General features: G+C 40.6%; 1 protein-coding gene across 1 annotated transcript; it reads right to left on the bottom strand.

The window, feature by feature from the left end:
- Window positions 1-906: 906 nt before the first annotated feature.
- On the bottom strand, window positions 907-7,678 carry LOC306922768 (CD59 glycoprotein-like). The gene is made up of 3 exons (XM_079500590.1): window positions 7,541-7,678; window positions 6,515-6,616; window positions 907-1,753 (listed from the first exon to the last, which is right to left on the bottom strand). The coding sequence occupies exons 1-3, from the start codon at window positions 7,590-7,592 to the stop codon at window positions 1,539-1,541; spliced, it is 369 nt and encodes a 122-aa protein (XP_079356716.1). The 5' UTR covers window positions 7,593-7,678; the 3' UTR covers window positions 907-1,538.
- Window positions 7,679-16,967: the final 9,289 nt, after the last annotated feature.

Raw genomic sequence — 16,967 nt, 5'->3', positions numbered from 1 at the left:
CCAATTTTGGTCACAACAAATCCTTTGGCTTATGTCATTGTTCACACTACTGCATAAAATAATGGTTCATAATAATACGGCATACTGGTGCAGGGGAAGGCAGCTCTTATAGCACCTATACCTACTGTAAATGATCCAAAAACCACAAAAGTGTTGTGCTATGTTCAGTTTCCAGAAACTTCATATTTTTCTGCCAGTGTATAAGTTGTTATTTAAAGCTCAGTGGTTTAGGGAGCTGTCATTGTGTCTTCCTCTGGAAAGAATCACTTATACTTTGAAAAATAAACAAGAGATGTTTGATAAGATATGGGGACGGTTTATCCAGTATATTACGGTTAATGATTTATCTTATTTAATGGTGGAAACTGAAAATGTTTAATTGTATTCTCTGCAGCTATTTGGTCTTGTGGCCATAAGGACTCTGTTGTTGTTACCAGTCTAAGTGCCCTTATTTTATTTTAATATACTGTATTTATATGTATGTACTGTATGTTTGTTTTGTTTGTTTTTTTGTCTTTTAAGTAATTGTATTGTCTGATGTATTATGTATTGTTCTGTTGTATTGTCTGTTTGTACAAAAAAAAGAAAAATGCAATAAATATATTGTTTAAAAAACATAATTGTTATTTAAAGCCCAAACCACACCAAAGGGTCGGGTTGGGGCAAAACTGTTTTTAAGGTAGACCACACCAATGCAACTCAATGCAACTCATTGCAACTCAATGAGTGTGAATGACTGTCATTCTTCTATAATGAGGCTTACACGCCTTTCACAAGCTGATGAGGATTAGTCTTTAACAACTGTTCACGTCTCTTCTCAGTTTCATTCTAATCCAATAACAACGCATTACCAAAATACTAAAACCAGCATGGGATTTTTTTTATTTTCAAAGTATTCCCTTAAAATGTAAAAGAAATCTCACAATGATGTCTACTGATGTAGAGTGTTTTGGAAATGCAGTAATACATCATTCAACATTTAGACCAGGTTGAGGGTAAATACATTTAATGTGTCCTTGTGTTTACTATTCAACTTATAATAGCTAATATAACAACAACAATATTGATACAATAAAACTAGCTTTAGTTCAGGTTAGAGAAATAATTCAGCAGTCGCGCTACAAACTGAAATACCTTGGTGTTGGTTAAGACCAAGTGGTTAGTTGTAACCGATAACCTGAGTGAGGAGAGGACCTAGTGGAGACCAGGCATTAGTTCTAATAGTCAGCCAAGCCAGTGGTTCTCGAAGTGCGGTCCGGGGACCCCTAAAGGTCCTTGAGGGGGCTCCAGGGGGTCCTCCTCTAAATTGATAGTTAAGGAACCCTTAAGGCCTATTCATACACATCTCTCTGTTTTTTCTAACCACCGTTTCGGTGGTCAGTGTCACCTTATCAGCTAAAGCTGGAGTATGAATAGGCCTTCACGGGTCTAACTCAGAGAGGGTACAAATGGGACACATTTGTACCCTCTCTGAGTTATGGGGGTCTGTGCATGCCAAACTGGGGGTCCGAACCACTGAGCAAGACCAAAGGTCCGGTCTACGACCTCTGACCCCACAACAACGCCACCGTTGACCCCAGGACAGCCAGGGCGGCTGTGGACGTTGACGCCGCCAGGGCTGCGGCGTTGCCCGTGTTACACAGGCTACTGCTGCAGCATCTGTAGGTGAAGCCGGAGATGGCGGGATACATCTGAGTCAGACGAGAGTTGTCGCAGTCTGTGTATCGTATGCACTGGCGGATGGTCTTACCACCTACAACAACAACAACAACAACAGCAGCATGAGAAACAACGGTATAGTTCTCAAACATGTTCATGTCAAATATCCCAAAATTATTATATTAGGCAGCAGTGGACCAAAGAAAAATGTACAAAAATCCATAATTATGCCATTCGCCAATATATCTATCTATGCTTTATTGCTGGTCATGTTTAGTTTTTGAATAAATTGATGATAATCATTAAAATAGCGTGTAGGCTTAGCTCCGTCCCACAGTCGCACTCAACCCTGGCCTGTGTTACACAAGTCATTCTCCCCTAGCCTGGCTAATAAGCCAGACTCAAATCACACTGTCGTATCCGCCGGCTGATTCGGTCTGGCTTATTAGCCAGGCTAATTCTCCCCTCCATAATGAACTGCATATGGGCCTTTAGTGACATCACCAACAGGATTGATTGATTGATTGATTGATTGATTGATTGATTGATTGATTGATTGATTGATTGATTGATTGATTATTTCACAGTATGTAGAATGGGTATATTTTAATGAAAGCACAAGTCAATACAAAAACTGCTACTTTCTGTAGTGTGGACGATCTAGTGTGGACTTCGTTGACATTAACGAAGTATTTGGACAGGTACATGGGTATCTTGGTGGTGTAGCGAATCTTGTAGACCAGACCACTCTGTCGTCAATCCTAAACCATTCCAGCCTATCAAAATGGGCAGGGTTGAGGTGGGTTCTGGGAGTGAGGCCTAGCCTGACCAGTTTGTTTTAGGAAGTCTGGAGCCTTTTTTTTAAATGTTTTTTGTGGCTTTCGCCTTTATTTTATATTTTTTATGGAGGGATAGAAAGTAGGCTGACAGGAGAGAGATGGGGGGTGACATGCAGTAAAGGCCGTTGGGATCGGGAGTCGAACCCGCTGTGCCACGGCCCAGGCCAAAGTCTGGAGCCTTGTTTAAGGGCCTTTGAGGTGCTGTGGTACCATGAGGTGCATGCATAGACGAAGAAACCTTGTACGAGGGCTCTTGTTAGGGTCTTCAAGATTGACCAGTGAGGTGAGGAGATCCTGTACAGGAATCTTGTTCTTTGGTTGACTTTTTTTATTACATTGGTGGCCATTTTATCACCAGAAAGATTTGCCTCCAGGGTGGAACCTGGAGGCAAATCTTTATGAGTGTACCGTGTTTGATGAGGTCAGATCAACATATGGAACGTCAGAACAGGTCAGCTCCGTATATGGAGATCTAAGGGTGGCAGTGGGGGCAGTGTCTTGAGTGTACAGGGTTTGATGAGGGCGCAGGTACAGTAGGGCCGGGACTTAATTTCCGGGCCTGTTGAGAACTCTGGTTTTCGCCGGCTGCCGTGGCGGCTGCACAAATAACTTTGGGGCAAGCCCGTATAGAGCTTAAATGGACAGGTATCAGTCAAAAGGGAGACATCGAAGAGGAAGGATGGATGGGGAAGGATCAACATATGGAATGTCAGAACAGGTTTTGACATATATCCATATACTTAATATTGATGACATCAGGGATCTCTATATATGGGCTTAATTGCGACAGCAGGTCGCATTTACTATGATTCCTGATTTACTATCATCACTCATGATGTCATAGTGATGTCACGAGACCTGGTCACAATAGGGCCTTTCCCAATGTATGGGGTGACGGTGCTTGCATGTATGGGGATTTTGAGTGACGGTGCTTGCATGTATGGGGATTTTGAGTGACGAAAAACGCACAATTCTATAGTTAATGGTCGCAATAAGAAAGGCTATGTTCTGAACATGCTACAGAAAGAGGCAATTTCACACCTTATTTTATGATGTTTTATAGTCATTAATTAATAATAATAATAATAATAATAATAAACAATCCCAGCCTTTAGCACTGACTAGTCTGTAAGTAAGGACAGTACGAGTTTTAAAAGTGATTGAAAGTATAAGTGTCATGAATGAATGGACTCCAGGCCAGCTGACGTCACTTCAATGAGGGTTCAGGGCTTGAGGACATTTGAACGCATTGGAATCGAATTGGGCCAATATGGCCTTCTCTTCGCAGATGAGTAAACCTGCGGCCAAATTAAGTGACTTTGAGGGAGAGGAGGCGGAGATTATGTCCCCCCCCCCCCCCCCAGCCACTGAAGTGGTTTTCTACTACGTAAACAAATACGTCACTTCAAAACAAAGGTGGCGGGATTACTAGATATGTGAAACAGGTGAATTCTACATGAAGGTGAAGAGAAAACTAAACAGAAAAGTAGGTTAGAGGGTGGCGCGCTAATACAATAAAATCTTAACCCCAAATGTTCGGAGGCTGGTGCGGGAAAATGTTTAAAACTAACAAAGTCGTTTGGCTACTGAAAAGAGTGTTGTATTGTTGTCGCTCTTTAGTTTAGGTAGCAGTGCTAGAACTATAACTAGTAGTAGTGGCACTGCTGCTGAAGAATGGGATGCAAATTAATATGTAGGACTACCAAGCGTTTCCCACCTGTTGCTATTTCTTCCTACAACGCCTGTGGCTGCTGCTCACTGACTGCTTCTCAACACTGTCAAATGACTGTCAAGTTGCATGATGTACGAGCGAAGCTTTATTTCCACATTCAAATGGACAGCCAGGGACATGGTGCAACGGATCTGCTCATTCAATAAGGTATAGGACAAGTCGTTTATTATTCTATTCTATTCTATTCTATTGTGCGTTGGGTCATTGGGTGCAGCTGCAGTTTGCCAGTTTCTGTACTGTGCGTCTTTACGCAGTGCCATCATGTTCATGTTGGTGTGTGCGCCATGCAGTGCCTGTGCGTTACAGTGCTTGTGTTGTTTGGCCGCTGTGCCAGTGTGCTCTTTTTTTCTGCGTACTGCGAGTGAATGTGGTTGTAAGAAAGATGAAGACAGAGTTTAACTACCGTATTCGATGTGGCCGTATTTGGTGAATGGTGATGCGTAAAGCCATACTCATATCATACGATGTCAGAGTTCAGTTACAGTTGTGCCTGAAGGAGGAGCACCCAGTTGTTGGCGGCCCTGCTTTTGCGCAGATGTTGGCGTTTCTCTCGAAGTATGAATCTGTAGTGGGCTATGTTACATGTACGTGTAACAATTGTAGGCATATGTAGGCAATGAGTAGATGATTTGATAGACAAGTGAGCTGCGAGCACTATGATGGACTTAAACTTGGACTGTGTGTCTGTGACTGGATCACTGTGGAGCTAGGCCACTATTCCTATCATGTATGAATGAATAATAATAATTAGCATGGATTATTATAAACGAAACACGTAGGCCTACTACTATTTGAAATGGGTCTAGTCAGGATGCAAACAGGAGCAACCATGCAACTAGTCATTTCACAATCAGATTAAATAGGCTACCGTTTGACAAGCAACAATCAAAATACACAATTGTTTGGTTTTATATGAACACACTATTATTACTGATGTTATTTAAACAGTAAACCTATATGGTCAAAAATAATGTAATGTAAAAACATTCAGTGGGAGTGGTTTTGTCTTTTTGGCCTGAAGACCATAAATGCCAGGGCCGACTTGCTTTGCCAGTCCTCCCTGATCTTCTATTATTGAATTGCCAAAAAAATCAAGAGCTTAGAGCTTAACTATTTACACACTATTTGTTTTGCTGAGGACCCACTGAAACCCCTGGGAGTCCTCAAACCCGACTTTTAGAACCACTGATAAACAACACAACTGACCCTGATGACTGACCACGATACTGAAATCATACACTGACCATGATACTGAAATCATAGCCTACTGACCATGATACTGACCATGACACTAACCATGATACTGACCATGATACTGACCATGGTCAGTATGATTTCAGTATCATACTGACCATGATACTGAAATCATACTGACTATATGATACTGAAATCATACTGACTATGATACTGAAATCATACTGACCATGATACTGAAATCATACTGACTATGATACTGAAATCATACTGACCATGATACTGAAATCATACTGACTATGATTTTGATACTGAAATCATACTGACTATGATACTGAAATCATACTGACCATGATACTGAAATCATACTGACTATGATACTGAAATCCTACTGACCATGATACTGAAATCATACTGACCATGACACTGAAATCATACTGACTATGATACTGAAATCCTACTGACCATGATACTGAAATCATACTGACCATGATACTGAAATCATACTGACCATGATACTGAAATCATACTGACCATGATACTGAAATCATACTGACCATGATACTGAAATCATACTGACCATGATACTGAAATCATACTGACCAGTGACCATGATACTGAAATCATACTGACTGATTGATTGTATTTATTAACAGTTTGGAGAATTACAGTACATTTCAAGCACAACTCAATACAAAACTGTTAACTGTGGACGACACCATAAAAGCACTTGTTTACAATAGGGTCCACCATTTGCAATTCATCATAACATTTAGAGACGTACAAATATACACTTCTACAGTATATAGCTAAAAACAGGAAATCATAGAGGAGGTAAAAAGGAGGGGAAAAACATATACAGTGAAGGGGAAAAGGCGTGGGTGACCATGATAGTGAAATGATGCTGACAATGATAGTCACATGATACCATGATACTGACCATGCATGACTAACCATGATACTGTACTGACCATGACTAACCATGACACTGACGTGATACTGACCATGACTAACCATGACACTGATGTGATACTGACCATGACTAACCATGACACTGATGTGACAAGAGTATAAATCAGGATTAACACACCTCTCTCACTCAGGGAAATACAGGAGTCTTCATAGGTACACTCCTGGACGTTCTCACAGCGACCCGTGTAATCAGAACATTTATAACAGCGGAGCGCTGCACCTGGAAAAAAACACAAACCAGTGTCTGATGAGGAACCGAAGCATGAACCACAGTCATAGGAGGTTAACCACTTGAACCCCAGCGTCCATATTCTGCAGGGAACATTAGCCAAAACTAGTAAGGAAGAAAATACTTAGTGATTTGAAGTATTTCTTTGTACTTCTGCTCCACTACATTTGAGAGTTAGTTTTACTCCACAACAATTATTTGAAAGCTTAACTACTAGTTACTTAAATGATGATGTTTTATAGGTTAATCTACCAGCAGCACATAAAGTAGGCTACTGTCATTAAAATCATCCCATAACTCAACCAGCTGCAGCATTAATGTGAAGAGCACAATAATGCATTCATTAATTACAATTAATTAATTAAATTTTATGTTTGATTGTTTGGTACTGTAAGTATATTTTGATGCCAATACTTTTATACTTTTACCAAATAAGATTTTAAATGCAGGACAGTACAATACATTTCCAGTTTCTAATGTTTTAGAAAACAACATTGCAACAGTATGAATTATGATGTATATATATTTTTTTTTTACAAATTCAAGAGGACTGCTCTAAGATGATATACAAAAATAAACGAACATCAAAACACATCAAGTAAAACGTTTCTATAACTTCTGGTAAAGCTTGTAATGCTCTTGGGAGGAATGACATATCTGGTGGCTTTTTGTGTGACTCACAGGTTGTGTGAGTAATATCTGTATTTCTTAAATTGGAGCGATTTGTGTTTGTAGACAAGCTCTGGATCATTAGACTGGTCCCTTCTTTCAGTAGTCGATTGAATTCGGCTATTATAGCAACTTAAATTTAAGTAAACACATTCGGTACTTCTCACTGTTACTACTACTATCACTATAATAATATGACAGAATATCTGTTCAGGTGGATTCTTGTAGTGCTGGAGATGAACTCACCTGAAGCAAACATCCCCCAAAATATCATCAACAGTCCTAGACAGCGCTTCATCTCCTCAGCTTTCCCCCTCTTTAAAAAATGATGACAAAATAGAATTCAAATAAAGTCGGAGGCAGGCCAGCTCTCTCCACAGCAGGCTAGGGTTAGACAGCAAATATCTGTGTGTGTGTGTGAGACTGACTGACTGGGCTTGTTGTCAAGTCTTCTGACTACAGACAGAATCTGTCTGTAGTCAGATAGACGGATAAACAGACAGACAGTTTTTAGACAGAAAGACTTTGTCCATCGGGCTACAAAAGGCCCCTGTCCCCCCCACTCCTTCTGCCCTCGGACACACACTGGAACAATCATTTGGCAGCATCAGCCAGAGCAAAGCTGGGTTATAGTAGGCCTACTCACGTTTATTTATGTTATTTCCTCTGAATAAGCCCCCTGTAACAACATTAGATTCAAAATATGCAAATGCTAGTGCTAAATATGTAGAACCTATCTATTCTAGACGGACGTGCTTTCGTTTAATTTTCATTTCAGATTATGTTCCAGCTGTTTATGTGATTCTCTCATCCAGAGACTTCCAACAAGTTTAGAATAACGGTAGAGCAGCATTATCGATCTAATAATGAGGACCACAATCATATATATACAGTAGTTTACACACAATATTCATCTGATCCATGGAGATTTTAATTGTCATGTACACGTTATTCTATTCCAAGCTATTTGCCATGTCTGTGTGACCGCAAACTATAAACTGTATATATTTTTTCACTCAGGAGGTCAATCGGCTGTCAGGGAACCGGAAGGTCCCCAGTTCAACCCCTGGCTTTGTGTCGAGGTGTCCTTGAGCAAGACACTTAACTCTTAACTGGGACTGCACACTGCTCCAAGAGGGCAAGTGCAGAGCCGGGAATCATTACAAAAATACCCTTTTATGAATATGAATTATTGTGCTCTATTAGCTCATCTTTTAGCCTTCTAATGATAAATGTCAACTGGTGTCAGACTCAGTATACGCCAGCGGACTTCAAATTCCAAACCAACGCTGTCTCCTTTAAGCCCACACAATCAGACTGTACTGGTTTTTAACCTTTAATTGCACGCACGCACGCACGCACGCACGCACGCACGCACGCACGCGCACACACACACACGGACACACACACACACACGGACACACACACACACACACACTCACTCACTCACGCCTGGAGACTATCTAGTATACAACCAACCAGTGTGTAACTTGTTGCCACTGAGAAATCGGCAGTCTTGTCTTGCTCAAGAGAATCTTTTTGGGGATGGGGAGGACGACATCTCTCCTTCACTTATCACCCAGTCAGATGGGGGATTCAAACTAAAATACCATTGAAGGTCATTTCTCTAACATCTGGATTATTAATTTGCTGCCCTTCCTTTATCTCAAAATATTTTTTCTTATATTGTTCATTAAAATACATGATCTATCATTTTGGATAATTATGCACGTTGCCCAGCCGTGGTGCCATGGTGTTGGCCAGGGACAATCCACACTGTGTCTCTGTCCAGATGGCCACAGTATAAGAATCAAACATTAGTTTGTTCATTGTGTGTTAATCGCCACTGTTGCATATGGTCAAACTACATTCACAAAATACCTGACTCTTCTGACAAAATCATTCACCTCAAAACTTTGCTCAAAATCAAACGAAGCTTTCATATCACACACACACAGCCAATGCATACACTACCGAGCATTCAGTAGACACTACATTTAGAACACCGCATGCAGGGCATGTAATTACAGAATTGTCTTTAATTGTAAAGGCATTTTGCAATGAAAAAAAAGTATAGTAATCACAACTTACCGTGAATATATTGTATACTGTATTGTAAGTACTGCAGGTGCCAGGTATAGTTTTGAATGTCTGCACTTGCATAAAAATACAGTAAGCTCAATTAACCAATTTTGACCTGAGATCAGATTCTAAAAATGTCTTCTACATCCTGACAGTTTTCTGAAAAAAATGTTTCTATGTCAGTGGTTCTTCGATTTTTCAAAAATAGCAGACCTACAAGCTCGTAGCCCGCCACTCGGTGGCGCGCTATGAGCTTGTAGATCTGCTATTTTTCAATAGCTAAAGCATAACATAATGCTAACACCAAAAGGGGTTCCCGCCCAAAATGGATTAACAAAGAAAACTAAATGACACAGCACATTACTTACAGTACACTCAAAATGTTGTGCAACTGCTAAATCAAAGTCAATGAGAGATTCATTGTGCCTCAGCATCACGTCTTTGTTCTTGGGTCACATGCAATATTGTCCCTCGCCAGGCAACGGGGCAAAAACCCTCTGGTGTGCCGGATCCAATCTTGACAACACTCCGGCCGGCCAAATTCCATTTCCTGAATTTCCTTGCTATAGTACAGGGGTGGGCAACTGTCGGCCCGGGGGCCACATGCGGCCCCCAGGCCCCCCACCTTCACTTAATGTGGCCCTCAGGTTAATGTCAGAATACTGATATAATATTGGTTTCAGCTGTTTACAATTCCACAACATGCGAACATGACACCGCTTTAATTACTTCAGTCTAAATTAGTAGCTCATTGCGCAACACAAGTATAATTAAAGGCATTTGAAATGACATAAAAATGTTAATTTTCAGGATTCCAATTCAAAAATAGCAAAAATTCAAGATTTCAATTTGAATATAGCAAAAATAGCCGATCTACAAGCTCGCTGCGACGCGTTTTGAGCTTGTAGATCGGCTATTTTTGCTACGACAGTAATATATGGCCCTAGGGAGTGAGTGTGGAAATATAGTGGCCCTCTCCATCGTCAAAGTTGCCCACCCCTGCTATAGTATATGGGCTTTGGTCACTGCCATGCAGAGAGAACCAAGCAAAATAGTTGTGGAAAGGCAAACATTTATGAATCACTGGTTGATATTGAACCCTTGTATCTGGACAGCACTGTGAAAGCTGACAGTGTCCAAAAACCACCACATAATAGACAGAATGCACTACCTGTTTGATTGATTGATTGAAAAATGTGCAGAATTACAGTACATTTCAAGGTGGGGGGGGATTCAGATTTTACGGGGGCCAGTTTCGAATTGCAGCCATGTTGGTGACTGTTGGTAGGGCGTTCCACATTTTGGTGGCATAGGAGCGAAAATAATTTAGTCCCTTGTTTGTGCCGAATCTGGGTTGTACATGGTTCGGTTGTACATGGTCTCATGTTGATGAGACCCGTTGAATCAGACCTGTCTGAAGTGAGTGGTACTGTACTGTACTGTACTGTACTGTACTGTACTGTACTGTACTGTACTGTACTGTACTGTACTGTACTGTACTGTACTGTACTGTACAAGCTCTCCTCCCTGGCCTCTGTCTGTGTGTTAAGCTGCACAACAGTGACACTTGGTGGTGACAATATGCTATTTCCGTGCTCGGACACAGGGACACAGGGAGTCAGGGACATACACACATAGCTGTCTATAGGAGTGGTTGCACCACTCAAAAAAGAGAAAATGTTTCCAATCTACAAGCTCACAATGCATCGCAACACATTGTGAGCTTGTTGTGTTTTTTGAACAGGGTCACCAGAATATTATAGTGATTTATTATAATAACTTCAGTGGCTAGAAATCTATCATTGGACACATTTCTAGCCACTGAAGTTATTATAATAATCTAGGTTTCACTAGAGACTATAGTTAGACAGTTCCATACTAAATCTAATCTAACAACAAACAAATGGCCTAAATAGGCATCAATTTGGGGGTCCTTGACGTGAAAATGTTTGAGAAAACCACTGTGTTAGACCTCGTTAAAGAGACATTTTTCGCCTCTGAAACCTACATTTCTGTTCAACAAGGCGTTTGTTGGAGGACTCCCTCCTCCAGGACAAAGCTCATTTCATTCTCTGACTTTAACATTGATCTACTGCTGGGAGACAGCTCTGAGTTGAACGTATACACAACCCTGGTAAGAGAGGACAGAGGAGGGGGTTGTAGTGGGTCTCACAAAGACCTCCAGAACCGCCAAGACGGGACACACAGCAAGCTCTCAATTTATTGACTTATTATTAGACGCAGAGACGGTGATGGCGTTTTGTCTTTTGGTTTGACAATGCAAGATCTTTTATTAGACCCCCAGAAAAAAGTGTTTATGTGATTGCATAATTTACCGCATAATCAGCCACTTCAGGTGCAGATTATGCAGGGCTCAATTTATTTTTTAGAAACTTATATTTCGCAACTTCACGCATATTTCACCAGATAAAATCACTTAAAATCACATAAAAATTTTGCATATTTCACAACTTTCAGCTTTTTTTCAGCTTTTCGCATATATAGCATTTCATATTTTGCAACTTCCCGCAATTTCACCTCATAAAATCGCATAAAAACCTGCATATTTCATTGCAAGATCAAGGATTTGTTTTGCCTGTGTTTTTCTCGAGGGTCTAATTTATAGCTTAAGATAGTTTGAAACGTAAACACAAGCACATTTTGAAAACAAAAGACTATATTAGGGACTACAGTGGAAAATATTTTATTCAACAATAACTTCCCATTATATATATTTCGTTACAAAGCAGATATAGTGCCATAATTGTGATTTAAGAATATAATTTGGTATTATTTAGGTTCCATGTTCCACATTTTAATCCAAAATCCTGTGCTCATTAAAAATGTCACAAAGCCGGTCCAAGCATCCAATTATTGAATTTGAGTTACACTGTAAAGTCCTCTAAAAAGTGCCAATTTAACTTTGCAACGTACACTACACATTTAACCAGATATACCTGTAGGTCTCCTCCAATTAACACGGATGTTTTGTATAGATCAGGGGTCTACAACATTCAGGCCAAGGACCCCTTAGCTGAGGGAGATGAATCAGGGACCACTTTTTCAGACATTTAACGACTTAAATCCTCAGTACTTTGTAAACTTGACCTTTTGACTTGGTATTTCACAACGCGTCTGTGATGAGCTTGTATATCTGCTATTTTCGGCTACTGTTCCCCCCCAGAATAGGGATGCGAGGGTTCAAATTGTTAATGTAAAAAGTCCCTAATCACACAACGATTTGGCAGCCCCCCCCTGCAGTGTATCTCTGAAGACCCCCTATGGGTCCCGGGCCCCCTGTTGAAGACCCCTGGTGTAGACGATAAACCCATTCATTGTTAGTCTATCAGTGTGCGATAAATAAATGAATCCTTATCCTATTCCTAACCTGATCACTGATTTTGAGCGTCTCCAAGTGAATCAGCAAAATTAGTACAAACGCCTATTGATGTTACACTGCTGAGCTTTCCTTTCAGTCACTTTAATTGTTTTTAAATGGCTGCAAATGCAATCAGAACAAATGATTCAGAGTATTGGTAAAAATCACACCTGTGGGAAGTGAGGGGCGCTCTTATCATCGTACATCATCATGACTTAACCCACATATGACGTACATTCTCCATTCATTGTCGAATTTAATGTTTGTGTAAGATGAAAATCTACACTAATAGCTGCATAGGCCCTCAAAAACTGTATTGTATTGTAGTCATTTAATGTGTAAAAGTGCAGCAGATTCCATCCCGTGCATTTATTTGGACACTCACTCATACCTATGACATTACTTGTTTTTAGTGCTCTAAAGCACTGGTTCCCAAACCTTTTCATGTCAAGGACCCCCAAATTGACACTAATTAGCCCATGGACTCCCATAAGAGAAGATCTTTACGGCTCTAGCAGGATTCTCAACCATTTTATTGTCAAGGACCCCCAGTTTTACATGCATTAGGCTACGGACCCCCATTTAATGACATTTCTATCTCTGGGACCCCCAATTTACATTATAAAATCTATGTTAATTTAACTCAGAGTGTACAAATGGAACCAAATGGACCCATTAGTAACGGGTCCATTTGGTTCCATTTGTACACTCTCAGAGTTACAGACCCATAAGGGTCAATTTGGTTCCAAACTATCATTTTGCTGGGGACCCCCTGGAACGGCCTCAAGGACCCCTGGGGGTCCCCGGACCCCACTTTGGGAACCTCTTTCTCACTGAACATTCTCTCTGTATAGCAGCTGCGTTTACTTTGGATGACGATGATGATGTTCTATTTTATTTTCCCCACATAAAAGTGCATATTCACCACCAATTCAAAAATCAATTAATTGTGCAACTGATTCGTTTTAACCCATTTTGTGCGGGAACCCCTTTTGGTGTTAGCATTACGTTATGCTTTAGCTATTGAAAAATAGCAGATCTACGAGCTTGTAGGTCTGCTATTTTTGAAAAATCTAAGAACGACTGACATAGAAACATAGCTTTTTCAGAAAACTGTCAGGATGTAGAAGACATTTTTAGAATCTGATCTCAGGTCAAAATGGGTTAAGGCATATCACCGATTTGTGTCATATTTGACCTGTAGAGGTCAAATATGACACCAATACATTACACAACAACGAGGGAGACTTTTAACCTGTCAGGGCCTAAAGTTCTTTGCTATATATCTTACCCTTTATCCCTAAACGTATTGCCATTTGTCACTATTTTGAAAAACATTTTAAAATGGTTCAAATAGCCGATCCACAAGCCACAACATGTCGATGCAGATCGGCTAGTTGAACTATTTTAAAATGTTTTTCAAGATGGTAAAATATGGCAATTAAAGATGTTTTGGTATAAAGGCTAAGGCGTGCCCAAGATAGGGCCACTATCCAATGTCTCAAAAACATTACTTTTAAGTACTACTTAAATTACGTATTCAACTTCAACTTGATTTAAATCCTGTTCTTTTCTGAATTATAGAGGACATGCAGTACTGTAAAACAACCAGAAATATGTTTCTGTACCGACAAAAACAGAACAGAAAAAGGAATAAAAGAATGCAGGTGAAAAAAAAGAAAAACTGTACATACTTTATATTTGTTTTTCGTTTTACTGCTCATTGTCTTTGTGGAACAGTTTAATGATTTTTCATACTTTGCAAAATAAAAGCCAAAGTATCAACAGCAAACCTTCATGATACGAGATATATTTAAAAATGTATGTTGTAAGCATTTGAAATAGGAAACATTATATTGAGAAGTCGGGGGATCTTCAGCAAGGAGCCTTTCAGTCAAACAATTGATCATTGATGACAATAAAGGACTATTGTAGTTCTGAAATAATTCCCAACCAGCACAAACATGAACAAACAACAAATAGAAAAGTGAACATAAACAAACAGCATTAATCAAACTCCACCCATATCTGGAGTCAGTTTACAATCAACCAAAGGGTCAGAGTTCATTAAGAACAAGCAGCAAGAGAAAATGTGTCGCATTCAGAGATAGAAGAGTTTTGGATTCTGAAAGAAAGCTTCAACATGAGCCTTAATTATACTGGGACTCTCTTTTTCACACAGCCTGGGAGTCGATGGGCGCCGATGGGGCGCTTGTTTTACAGTGCCGGCTACTACTACAAGTAAGACACGTAAACGCGGGAAGCGAACGAAGCTGTTGTGGCAGTCTGACACACACACACAGAGACCTCTGTATCGTTCCAATTTCAGTTCGTATTGGTTTGCTCCCAATCTTCTCTGTATCGTTCCAATTTCTTCTCTGTATCGTTCCAATTTCAGTTGCCCTCTGGTGGCGGGCGGGTGGTGTTACAGCGTGACACACACACACACACAGAGACACAGTTTTGGCCAGCTTCTATAGTTAGTGCTCACTTCGTTCGCAATCACTTCGTTCGCAATCACTTCGTTCGCAACTAGTAGGGCGGTGTTATGCAACCTAACCCTGACTTCACAAGAACTATGCCTAATCTTAACCCTAACACTGAAGTCCTTCGACCAGAAACCTAACCTGTAAAACAAGCGCCCCCAACTCCCAGGCTCTGCAAAAAAGATTAGTCCCTTAATTACCCATATAGAGGAGGTGTAATGCGTCACCTCATCGAAGTAACATTCCATCCAACTACATTAAAACTGCATCCTTTATCTCCAAATACTAAAATAAAGTTGTGGTTTTTTAAAACATTTTGGTCTTTTTATAATCATAACATGCATACGATAAAAAACGTGCAAAAATGTAATAATCTTCAAAAGCAAAGACATCGATACAGCCAGGTTTGATTCTTTTTTTTTTCGTCTGTTTTTGCAAACATCATCTTTCAGTAATAGAACAATAAAGCAGAACTGTTGAAATATTGCAATGAAAAAAAAAAAAAAAACGAAGTCAAGCCACCACGATGACGTGAAGCAGGTGGACGTTTGATCCTGAGCCAATAAAAAAATAAAAAATAAAACAGCTAAACAGGAAGTTCTTTGAGCAGGAAGTACTTTGAACCAGAGTGTAGAGTAGGAGAGTAGCGACACCAAGGGGCCAGTGAGGCTTTCCAACGTTGAAGCACTGGGCCCTAGTGGTAAGAGGAGGGACTGCAGGTGGACCCGTGGAAGTATGATTGGGAAACCCCGTGCAGCTGGGCTTTAACGTTGAGCGCGTTTGCACTTCCGCATTTTGGGCACCAAATTTTGGTGCCCAAATCGAAAAAAAGGCGGAAGTAGAAGGCTCTTCCGGGTGCTTCAAAACGCCACTGAGCAACTTCCACTGACATGAATAGCGGAGCTTCGCGCCAGTTCAGTCTCTATCCTTCTTTATACTCTATGGTAGCGACACGTTTTGATCTCGCCGCAAAGCCTGTGGGCTATAGTTCCAAACATTGCTCCTGTGGCTAGAACTATCCCATTGAGATAGAATGAGCACTTCCGCATTCCATTGTTACAGTGGGAGGAGCCAACGCTATAGCGTCGCCACTCTCTTACTATATTACTCTGCTTTGAACCACCACAAATAACTTCCTGTCACATTAAATTGTAAGAACTGAGCAGTGGTGGAAAGTAACTCAAGTACAATGTTGACCTACTTTTACTTTTACTGGAGTATTTCCTCAATACTTTTACTTCGACTCCACTACATTTCATTGGCAAATATTGTACTTTTACGCCACTATAATTATTTGATACTTTTAGTTACTAGTTTGTAGATTTTGATTATTATTACAAAACATACATTAACGGCTTCTAGGGTTAGCCAGCCTTCATCCAATCAGGATGAGAGGGGCCTTCCTCCAATCATGATCGAGTGGGGGGCGGGCCTTGGTGCACGTGCTGTTGGCCTGTTGCGTGTTCCCCCCCACTGTAGAGCGTGTGCATGCATGTGCACATCTTGTTACCGGGGCGCACCGGGTTTTTTTTCTCCAAATCACCCAAATCACTGAATGCTCCTTTAAGTAATACTAAATAAAGAATGTGAGCACTTCTTTCCCCCACCACTGCTGAGTATCACCATGGAGGGTTTCATATAGCCCCGCTCGGGACCCCCCGGTTTAGCTCTTGTCTTTCGCTACCCCGGAGGGTCCCGTCCCACCGGCGTCATGCTACATGCTAAT

The sequence above is a fragment of the Electrona antarctica genome (genome assembly GCF_951216825.1).
Source record: "Electrona antarctica genome assembly, chromosome: 5".
NCBI lineage: Eukaryota > Metazoa > Chordata > Actinopteri > Myctophiformes > Myctophidae > Electrona > Electrona antarctica.
Note: the sequence above shows the minus strand (reverse complement) of the source record. Positions and strands in the feature narration are given on the sequence as shown.

What these genes read in the sequence shown, in the direction of transcription:
- LOC306922768 (XM_079500590.1), bottom strand. Translation starts at nt 7,592, where the DNA reads ATGAAGCGCTGTCTAGGACTGTTGATGATATTTTGGGGGATGTTTGCT. An exon ending in TTGGGGGATGTTTGCTTCAG is followed by an intron (nt 6,617 to 7,540) that starts GTGAGTTCATCT and finishes GTTTTTTTCCAG; the next exon opens with GTGCAGCGCTCCGCTGTTAT. An exon ending in TATTTCCCTGAGTGAGAGAG is followed by an intron (nt 1,754 to 6,514) that starts GTGTGTTAATCC and finishes TTGTTGTTGTAG; the next exon opens with GTGGTAAGACCATCCGCCAG.